General features: G+C 41.7%; 1 protein-coding gene across 2 annotated transcripts; it reads right to left on the bottom strand.

Annotated features, from left to right (window-relative positions):
* Positions 1-82: 82 nt before the first annotated feature.
* Positions 83-11,097, bottom strand: LOC117842935 (uncharacterized). 2 transcript variants are annotated; one of them, XM_072291709.1, is made up of 27 exons: positions 10,744-11,097; positions 10,365-10,524; positions 10,189-10,284; positions 9,991-10,105; positions 9,729-9,891; positions 9,335-9,506; positions 7,188-7,307; positions 6,661-7,110; positions 5,998-6,582; positions 5,705-5,773; positions 5,244-5,360; positions 4,917-5,162; positions 4,193-4,240; positions 3,971-4,111; positions 3,794-3,874; positions 3,647-3,709; positions 3,448-3,555; positions 3,205-3,285; positions 3,052-3,099; positions 2,427-2,501; positions 2,040-2,135; positions 1,878-1,958; positions 1,730-1,801; positions 1,130-1,174; positions 949-1,032; positions 646-749; positions 83-552 (listed from the first exon to the last, which is right to left on the bottom strand). In XM_072291709.1, the coding sequence occupies exons 1-27, from the start codon at positions 10,929-10,931 to the stop codon at positions 396-398; spliced, it is 3,765 nt and encodes a 1,254-aa protein (XP_072147810.1). In that variant the 5' UTR covers positions 10,932-11,097; the 3' UTR covers positions 83-395. The 2 variants fall into 2 exon arrangements, with proteins under 2 accessions (XP_072147810.1, XP_034579352.1); XM_034723461.2 differs by having other exon boundaries at positions 5,998-6,585; positions 10,744-11,095.
* Between the last annotated feature and the right edge of the window lie 48 nt (positions 11,098-11,145).

Genomic DNA, 11,145 nt, shown 5'->3' with positions numbered 1-11,145 from the left:
AAGGTGGTTCAGAGTTCAGACACAGAAGAGCAGTGATTCTTGGCCGTTCAGGCATGTATGCAATGTAAGTGTGGCTCAGACATTGATAGAAAAGCAGGATAGTATACTAGAATGGGACATGAAATGTTGAAGTATTCGACTCACTGGCTGCGTAATATAGATCGACTAGCAGCACAAATCCTTTCCCTATCAAAGGCAATGTAACGTTCACCCCTTTGCTTTACACGGTCATTAAAATTATCCATCAACTAAATAAAAAAAAACTAGGTCTTGTCAGATTCCGCTATGGGTCTCGTCTTCATCCTCCCCTTTAGGTCTTCAGCAGTCAGAAGGACCACTCCAGATATGAGATGCTACAAGACACTGAATCAACGATAGATTTACCAAGGCCGATGCTAACTAGCAGCAGAAGACTCCTGAGTTACTTCTGTAGTCGTATCTGCAGCAGAGCTACTGGTTTCCGCAGCCTGGTTTTGGCTGCTCTGCGCTTGACTTACTGCTGGCGGGGGTGGTTGTTGATCTTCAGCAAGACCCAGAACCACCAAAGTAGACCTGCCCATAAAAGCAGATTCTCATAGCATATCCAGCGCCACATATTAGATGCATACCTACCACTTGATATTGATAAGAGCGAACAAAGAAAACCTTGGAAGAGTTGATCGGACATTTGGCTGCTCGGCGTGCTCAACCAAGGGTGCCTTCAGTGTGGGATTCTTACTCAAGGAATTCTCAAGTTGAGGAGCTGGTAACTGAATAAACATATGCCATGTCATGGGAAATATTGATACATGATTAGATAAAAGGAAATGGATACAAAACTCATTTGTCCATGGACCCTTGATCCTACTAAGAAATTAGCATATGCAGTGTAAAATAACTCCTAGATGAGGATCGAGCATAATGCATACAAGAACACAGATTATATAAGAGATGAAGATGTGCGCCAACCTGCAGTAACACGCCATATGACTGAGGTTTCGTCAAGATAGCACACTTCAGAAATCCTACCCATAACTTAGGATATTTCCAAATCTGCCATGGCAAGTGATGGAGTCCAGTTTCATAAATATGTAGAAAAGAACAGCAGCTAAAGTCATCTTCAACTAAAAAAAGAAAAACAATTAAGGACCTGCTTGCTCACAAGGCGTGACATGATCTCCATCACAAAATCCACCTGTTAGGAAGGTTCACCATTAGATTATAAAGTCCTCAACATCAAATCTACTATAAATGAGAGGTGATCCTCCAAGAGACTAAAATATTAACAACTTTTCATGATTATAAGATGCAAGCACTAGATTTCCACAGGATGAAGGCAATAAGATTCACATTAGCCAATTTGTTCTGGCAGGATTTCATTCCCGGATCCTTGATCGCCTCAACCATTCATCTCCCTTTTAGACAGGAAGGAGTACACATGGCTAGCAGGTTGTAAATATGGGTGTGTCTTTCTTGCTTATCCCCATCTAGCTACAATAAAAAAGCTATTGATGTAGGTTTTTCAATAGAATCTGGTGCATTCACCATTCACCAAAATCAAGAACAATCAATGAACTACTCTTGCTTCTGGAGAATGCGCCTAACGAATGTGATGATAACACCATCCTGGTCACATCTACAAATCTCTTTCACAACTAGGCTATATACAAAGATCATGCCATCCATTTCACAGCACCAAATATTGGGCCATTGCCATAGTTCACATAATGTGGGTTAGGAGCTAACTCACCAATGCAGGAAAAACACCTATTGCTTGCATGACGGTCCTCATGAATAGCAAAGGAAGAGGAATCTGTTCAACCTGTGGAAAAGTTTACCTAGATCAACGACTACATCATATCATAAGGCAGATACTCTGAAACAGAAATCAGGCCCACCAGTTGGTTTAATGTTTTCGCCAAAACTTGCTGAGTGAATATTGTTCTTTGCTCGAAGCAAGAAGAGCATGCATCCATAACCTATGAATCCTTCAGTTGATTAATTAGGTTGCCAAATGGTTCAAAGACCTCATTCTAAAACAAAGCGAGAAACTAACAGACCTTTTTTAGTGGTATTCCTTCCTTATCAGGATCTATTACATGAATTGCAATTAAAATTTCTGATGGATCAAGAGAAGGGCCATTCCGAGATGATCCCTGTGACAAGTAAAAAGTGATGCTGTGTGATTAGTATGCAATGCTAAACTGAAATGAATAGGTAAAGTAGATCCAAATCTAAGTTACTTGAAAAGTTCAAAGTCGTAAAGAGGTGACAGCAACTTGTTCTTTAACAATAAATATTTACCAGGACAATAATACACTTGTGAAGTTCCATTCGTCTCAGCCTACATGGCCAGGACTGAACTCAAGTCTCAAGCTAGTGCTTTATTTTCAAGTCACACTTTGACTCAAACAAACATATACTGTCATACAAGGATAAAAACTAACCTGCAAGATTCGTGAAAGGGCTGTTTGAAACTTGTCCATAGGAAGATTAACTATGCTGGGGAACACCGGCAGGACCTGGGAGCAAAGAATTATAATGAACATAACAAATACAAACATCTCAACAACAAGAATGCTGCTATACATCTGTATCGCCCAGCTGCCGTACGACGCTCATCAGGCAGCAAATCAGGGGGAGCCATTGCTCTCCCTGAGGGGACTAGGGAGCAGTAGTTTTCCTCAGCTGTGCACAGAATCGTACGGCGGTTGGAGTTGGACAATAGGGTCAGATCCATAGATGTTTCCCAACAATAATGCATAAAGTATAGAGTTACTCCCGTAAAACACTGGTTCATAACACTGGTTTGGAGAAAAATACCACACCCAGGCCACTGGCCTGGTACCATGGTGTTTTGTCAATCAATTGAAAGGCAGTACACTTACACTAGGGTGACAATTTCAATAGAATAATATGTGAGCAGTTTAACAGGCATGTGTAAGTGCAAATAATTGGCGGTACTATAGGCAATAAGTGACTGCAGAAGATTCCAAATTATAAGCCACTGGCTAGGCGCACAATACGATAATGCTAACTAGTATTTGGTATGTAGTGGGAGGGGGAGAAAACCTCATCTTTTGGCAGATGAGCCAAGATTGCAAAAAGGACCTCAACATCCTGCAAAATGAGGCTGACATTTTAGAAACTGAGAATATCCAAGCTAACTCTGATCTTGTAAAAAAGTAGGTAAGAACTCTGCGCTTTCTTAAAGCAAGCAACGACCTTTGTTTTAGAATATAAGTTCTTTATGGAAGAAATCAGTTCTTTGGATGGCACAGCAGCATCAGTGAGGGTTTGTAAGACCTGCAGGGTGCAATACCATGGGTTATAGAAATTCACCCAATACAAGAAGATAGTCTTATAAAACATAAACCCTCTTTTGCATGTATCTTGTCACTGAATTTTGATAAATAGAAGAGAAAATATCTTAAAAAGGAAAACAGAAGTCCAAAGAACAACTTGCACCTGCATGAGGAGGTCCCGGCTGTCACCTGGTGGATCTGAGATGATCCCAAGAAGATCAGGAGAGGAGCCTATTGTGCGTATCAGAATTGGTACTTGTCGGTGAACTGCCTGGAAGAAATACAATTACATGGTAGATATATATTTGCTGCTAGAACAAAAGGGAAAAGAATATTTGGAAGAGAATAATAGGTGTAAGGACCTGCTTGGCAGCTTGCGGTAGGCTACCATATATTGCAAATACATGTCTGAGAAGGGAATGTTTCTGGTAAGAAAAAATATATTTTGCTTGCTGTTAGCAGATATCATATAACTAGACTAAAATAGTTGCTAAACAGTAACCACTGACCTTGGTGCACAATGCAAAATACAGCGACATCAGAGTTTGAGCATTTGCCATTGAAGCTGATAAATTTTCTAAACCACCATCCTTCAGAAAATATAAGTACAACAAATCAGCAAAAATGCAATCAGTCAGAATATACAGCACAAAAATATATGAAAGAAATGAGAGCATGAGACAAACATTGTGTGCTTCAGAAGTAGCCATTTCAGTAGCTGCAGAATCACCAGAAGGAATCACTTCTAGAACTGAATTAAGTTTTTCATTTGCAAAATCTTCAATCTTTTTGGAAATGCTTGCCATGGGAAATAACTTATTTGCTACCTGTTTATCAGATGTAAAATAAAAAGGTGAGCAAACCATGGAAGTGCAGATTTCTTAGAAGCAGGCAGGATTTGCAATTACCAAACGTATTGCCTTCATGCGGACCTCCTCTAGATGATGAGTTGAACTCTGCACGAAACACTTTAGTAAGTAACGTATAAAATGATAACATAAGTCATGTGTGTGTTGGGTGTAGTTGGTGGTGCATATGCACCTTATCTATCTATGTAGTACCTACTTATTCCTAAATTACCCCTGCCTTATCTCTATATGTAACCCCCCCCCCCCCCCCCCCCCCCCCCCCCCCCCCAAACTGCTATCTATGTGTGGTTAATGGAAAAGATCATTTTGGGCCAACATAAAAAAGGCACTAAAGGTTATACGAATCATGAAATATTAAAAATGAACTTTGAACGATAACAAGATTCAAGGTTTTATCCATTAGTAATTGAATATTCAACTGTTCAGAGATTGCCCCATTTCAGAGCAAGCAGAATAATACTCAAGCATGTTGGATTGCTTTAATGCAATGTGCAGATACAAAATCCAGTATGTAATAATCTACTGAAGAACTGGAAAACAAGTCAAAGTTGATATTCATGTTTAAATTGGCTCTGACTTGTGCTCTACCCCATATGAGAAGTCAAAATAGACTACATCAAGTTGTCACTGGCATTGTTCCAGACATTTTAGGAAATTTTGCTGCCAAGGAATCAAAATTACTCAAAAGGCACATATGCATGTAAATATATATTTGCTCACTAAAAAATATAAACATAGTAATTTCCTGACATCAGAAAAGCACCTGCAAAGCAATCTCCAGACATCTGTCCCGATTTGAAGGTCTTAACATGATAAGGTTCCAGACAGCACTGAGACCTTGAGTTACCCTGTCACCACTCTGAATATCCTTGTCCTGCTTCTCATTACTTCCAGGAGAACATAAACCTTCTAGCAGTTTGAACACACCTTCTGGTAAGTATGGTATCTCACAAAGCAATTTGCCAAGTGACTTATCTGAAGCCGGAAACATGTCTCGAAGATTTTCAGCCTATGCAGCAGAAAATGGACAGCTATGATGCGAGAGAAATAGCATTTGTGACAAAGTTGCATCAATTTTAAGTAGACATACTACACTCAGAAGAAAGGATTCGTAAACTGATGTAGCAGTTCTAGATGAAAGAAAATCTTGATCCTGCTCGGCCTCACGATATAACCGGTTCAAGATGCATAGAGTCAACTCGTGTCCCTGCTTAAAGAAAACTTGAGTCAGGAAACTCTGAAGAAGCAAGGAGAGTGGAACACTGGACTACTAAAAGTAACCACAGAAATAAATCAAAAGGCAGGACTAAATTCCTTAATGGAATAACCAGTCCATTCTAATTAACAGCTATGCAATCAAACCACTCCTAGTTTGATTCATACAGAAGAAAGTTGATTACTAATCAGTTACAGGAGCTAAACAGGACACATTTTTCTAAGTTTCTCAATATATACGCCACCAACAAATCTATTGAAAATATAAACTATATACCAATTGTACTAAATGGACTAAAGACCACCAACTAATCATATGATGTTGTACATCGGTACCTCATTATTTGCATAATCAGAAAGCACATGCTTCTGGAGAATTTCCCAAGGGTCCAATTCCAGAGGAAACTGCAACGATAAGTAACACACATTAAAAGAACAATGTAAAGCGATAATGAGTGCATGACTATAAGATGATTAGACAGTACATAAGCGGGATAAGAATCAGAAATGCAAAAATTCTAATAACTAACACATGTTTCTGAGAGGAGCTATGCTTTACAGAAAATCACCAACCGAAGCTCAAGCCAAAAGTATCAATTCTACTGGAGATGATAAATCCATATGTATACCTCAACACCCAAGTGAGCAAGCAACGGAAGGCGAGCAATTGAACCACCAGATCCTTCTTGCTTATCACTCTCAAGAATCCGCAAAAATGACTCTTTTTGAAGCAGATCTTTGGCCTCATCACTGAGATCAACATTATTGACAACCAACTTCGGAAGAACATATTGTGAACCAAGGGAATTCAAAGATGAAAGCTGTGAGTGGTTTGCTTCCACTGTCGAAGAGCTTGGGCTGCGAGTTTCTGAAGATTGTGCCAAACTAAGGCCAGCTGAGGAATTATCAGCATGCAATGAACTGATATAACTGCTAGCATGCTCTTGGGTTCCCTGAGGTTCTGTCGAAGCATGGGAGGTTTCTGATGATTCTAGAATATCAATCAAACTATTGGCACCTGCACTGGTTACTTTGACCTCTGCTGTTTCTACACATAATGGAACAGTTGGACTGCTACTGTTCTCTTCCATAGGAAGATTTACTGAACTAGGACCAGGTGAACTAGCAGGAACTGTCATGATATCATCTGCAACAGATGGCACTACTGCGGATTCCTTAGTTGGAGGCACTTCATCTTGATCAATTTGATTCACCTTCTGAAATGCAAAAGATCAATAAACCAAAAAAGAAGAGAATCTAACAGATCAAACGATGAAATATAAAGAAAAAACCTTCAGCAGAGATGCCAACAGAGGGAAGGAACTTTGAAATGGAATTCCATCTCCAGAGCTAGTAGAAGGAAGCTGTTGTTGGTCAACTTCAGGACGAGACATAGGGATATGTTGCATGTTAACCATTACAACCTCCGCTAATAAGTCACTAGCGATACTGGATGAAAGGATTTGCAGTGATCCAGCAGCTCTGTCACCTTGTGCAGCTAGTGCAGCAAACATACCAATTAATTGATACACAGCTTCTGAATTCTCGGTTCTTATAGAGATGGGCTGGCCAGATGAGATATCAACAGAGGTTGACTCAACATTTCTCTTGTTTGCCTCTTCACTATGTTCTTGAGCATCAAGTGCATGTCTGACTCTTTTATTGGAGTGACCATCATCTTCTATCATCTGATTCATGTCCTCACCCAAACTACGCTTGTTACTACTGTCATTGCTTCTCTCCTACATCAAAGAAATATAGCCATTTTGAAATAGTTATGAGAGAGGGAGAGAACAGGCTTCGAGGAGCACGTACATACCATCGGAGGCAACGATTCTTCCATGTTTGATGTGTCCCCCAGATTCTTAGCAGCATTTGCAGTATCTTCTATTGAGTCCTGGTTGATAATATTTTGAGCTTCCAATAGACGTGCTCGCCACTGAAAATACAATAACAGCCTTGAATTAGTATAGAATGTATCTCAAACCAAATACATGGGATAAGGATATACACTTTCTCAAACAAACGGAGCACAAATATTTATATCATACACATTGTCATGAACAAAAGAAACCAATGGTGACATAAAATACTTAGCAATTAATTCCGAAGATGGACTAAATGGTGCTGATTGATTGCATTCATGCAGCTTATACAGACTGGGGTTAGTGCACATATTTTGGTTGAGGATGGTGAGTTCTCAAATGATTCACTAACACCAAGGAGTCTCAATCAGAAAAATAGTTCTAGGTATAGCAGTGAAACATGGGAATCAAGTGTAACATATGCCTAGGTTCGCATCAGGATGTATGGTGTACAGGACTTCATGGAGTGTTAACACCACCTCTCTCGCATCCCCTACTGTACACATCTCTGTGCAGTTGCGCAAATCTGTGGATCATGCTGCTAACTCAAGTCTGTCGGAGTGGCTGATATTACCCAAGCCCACCTTTGCCCTCCCTAAGCCCGGGCCAGATTTATTTTACCAACATACTGAAGTGCAAATCGTATCTGGCTGATGCTGAAAAACTAGCCTCTCAAACCTTTGATTGATTTTCTCTCTAAGAAACCCCTGATGTGATCACAGTTGAAACCATTGTATGAAAAACTGGACCGGGTCCACCGGTTGAACCGGAAAACCAGGAACTCATTACCTCACAGGTTCAATTCAACTGGAAGATCAGCCATGCAGTTAGACCAGTGTGAACCGTTCAGAATTGGGCCAAACCAGCGGGAGCTGCTACAAAATGATGAAAAATTTATTGTGCTAGCGGGGAGAATCGAACCCGCAACCTCAAGTGCAGCACATAGTAAGCCCATCAAAACCCACAAACCAACTGCGCTAAGTTACTTCTGTGATGATAATGCGAAAACAATTCCATTTTACCTTAAATTCCATGGGCGTGTTACTTAAAAATCATTTATTTATTTTTTTAAGAACTGTTGGTTCGACCGGTGAACCAGCAAACTGTAAGCTCACCCAAAGCTTTGAATTTATGATGCTGGCATGCAGCATCGGAATGAATTGATCTACTTGGAAATAGGTATCCATTAGTCTAGCATGGGAAGAGATGGGGTAGAAAGAGAATAATAAGAAACTTCCTGAGGGCATTCCATTTACGCATTTTCCATGTGGGATTGGTACTATACCAGCACCCACATCAACCCGCATAGCTCACGGTGCAGCCAGCAAGATTAAGCTGGTCGATTTTGAGAGTTTGCTGAAGCAATTAGTTGCTTTGTTGAACCCAAGTGGAGATTAGACAAGATTGGTAAAGAATAGAGATATGTCCCAAGGAAGTACCTAAGTATCTCTTTGCCCTACCCCAGCAAGCCCCTCCCCCTCCTACACGTTCCCCTTCTCTCCACCTCATCACCTCAACTTTGGTACATATCTGTCGAGACCCGGGCAATGACCACCATCACCACTTAGTATGTTCCATTAATGGACACGAAAATATCCAACATAAAGGAAGTTTTGTTTATTTTTCCCTACATGTCAATGGCTGAAATGACACAAAAGGGTCAGTTAGTTTAGTTTTCTTCTTGCCACTCTGGTCCACGTCTAATACATATTTTCAACTATTCAAACAAATACCCAGTCATCCTGCATCTGTTACAACTAACCCAACTAACCGAACAACCACACACCAAGAGAACAAGAAATCAAACACATTTGCACCTCTAGGGTCTAGAGACCAGTCAAATCCATCCAGGATGATTGATACGGGCAGGATGACCGGCGCCCAGGAAACAAATGAGCACCAAACTGGCTCAAAATTGATAGAAGGAAAAAAAATCCTAATTAGAGAGTGTGTCTACAAAACATAACACAGCCTTCCATACATAGCAAATCTGTTATCTCCAGTTGTTGAGCACGTATTGAAATAAGGGCAAAGGGACACATCTCGAATGTACAGTCAGTAGAAAAAATGTATCTAGAAAGGTTGAAGCTAAAAGAAATACCGGCTCAGCACTTGAATGTGTACATTTCAGGCATGCAGAGAAGGCACTCTTCAAAGCATGGAATGCACCTGGGACTCGCAATTTAATAATGGAACTTGCTGGGTCCAAGGAGAGTAAAACTGGCAGTATGCGTCCGTAAAAGGAAGGCCTTCTTTGGGCAATAGCTGAGAGACTGGAAGAAGTTTATGTTAGGAGAGTTATAAAAATAATGCACAAAGCAGGGGGAAGAAAAAGGAGAAAACTCATGCTGGATAAAGATCATCGTAGCATGCAATTTTTCAACAGACGAAACAAATAGATGACACGGTAGCGAAAGGAGACTTATTTTCTCACAGCTGGTACAAACTGTAACATACAGAAAAGATAATGGAACACAAGTGGACAAGAGATAAACCTAGTAACGAAGACAATGATCATGGAAGTACTGAGTGATTTTACTTTAGGAGACTTGAGCTGCTCTAGCAACAATCCGAGGTTCTGGCTGGCTTCCATGGCTAGATCTCCGACATTAAGCAAAGAGTGACCTCCTCGTAACCATGCTACATTGAATCCCATATCTACAAATGGTTTACAGATGGCCAAATTAGAATGCACCCAACGGGTGCTAAACTTGGAAGATATTATCATTTCCATATGAAGTAGAGCATAAGGTGTACCTTTTGTAGCTTTGCTTGGTGGATCTGATGGGATATTAGGATCTGGTGTGTACATAAGAACTGTTTTTTCAACAAACTTAACAGCCAGTAACCGGACACCTTCATTGCCGGTGGTCTGACAGACAGATTAAAATGTGAGATAGGTGCAGGCCAGGAAGATTGGGTTATTTGGTTGGAAAGGAAAGGAGAGGGGCTCGCCTGAAATGCCATGAGCGAGACGGTGGATTTGAACTTGAGAAGCCGTTCCCATGACAATTTAAGTGCATCATCAATCCCTCCAGTGGAGAATAATCCCTGTAACAAAAAATGAGCAAGCTGAGACGGAATTTGCACAGGAAGGCAGGTCCAAGAGCAAGTGCTGGAAATAAAGCTACCTGGATAACTAGGTGTTGAAGTAGTTGGGCAAACAACACGGTTCCTGTTTTGATAGCTTGCCTGACGACTGCAGGCACCTCATCATTCAGAAGGTGCAGCAAACAAGGGATGATATCGGGTAGGTACGCCATGTGTTTGGACCCAACCTCACCAATGATCCTACAGCAGGAGAGCGTTTGCAAGGTCAGAAGCATTTTTCTTTTCATATTGGTTTGTTTAACCTAATTCCGCCTGCTGCCAAGACCTTGCGCTAGCAATAGTCACTGCAAGCGCAGCTAAGTGGTGCCTTAGTTTCAATCATTCATCAGAAGCCGAGGAAAACTGCGGGTAATCTAAGGTGGAGATGGTGAAATTGGAGCAGGAAAAAGGGGAGCTCACTCGGCGACATGCTTGCGCACGGGGCTGGCCTCGTCGGTGTGGAGGTCGGCGATGCGGGCGAGGCGGCTGGGGAGCGGCGCCCTGCGAAGGTCGCGCAGGTGGCGGAGGCGCTCCGCGATGTCATGTGCCGGCGGAGGAAGGCGGTCGTGCGCGTGGAAGCTCGGAGAGGGGCTCCGGGCGGCCAGCATCGGGAACCCGTCGTCCACTGCTGCTGCTGCTTCTGCTGGATGATGGGATCGAAACCTAGAAAGCACGTAGCTGTCCCCGGCCGACCGACCGGCGGCGACGAGCAGGCAAGCAGTTTGAGAGCCCGCCGCCGTCCGCTGCTGCCCTCTCTTCTCCTCTCGAGATTGAAGGAAGCTGCGGGGACCGAACCGGGCTGCTGTTGATGGGCTTTTTTGC

Source organism: Setaria viridis, chromosome 2 (assembly GCF_005286985.2).
Source record: "Setaria viridis chromosome 2, Setaria_viridis_v4.0, whole genome shotgun sequence".
NCBI lineage: Eukaryota > Viridiplantae > Streptophyta > Magnoliopsida > Poales > Poaceae > Setaria > Setaria viridis.
This window is presented reverse-complemented; position numbering and strand designations above follow the sequence as displayed.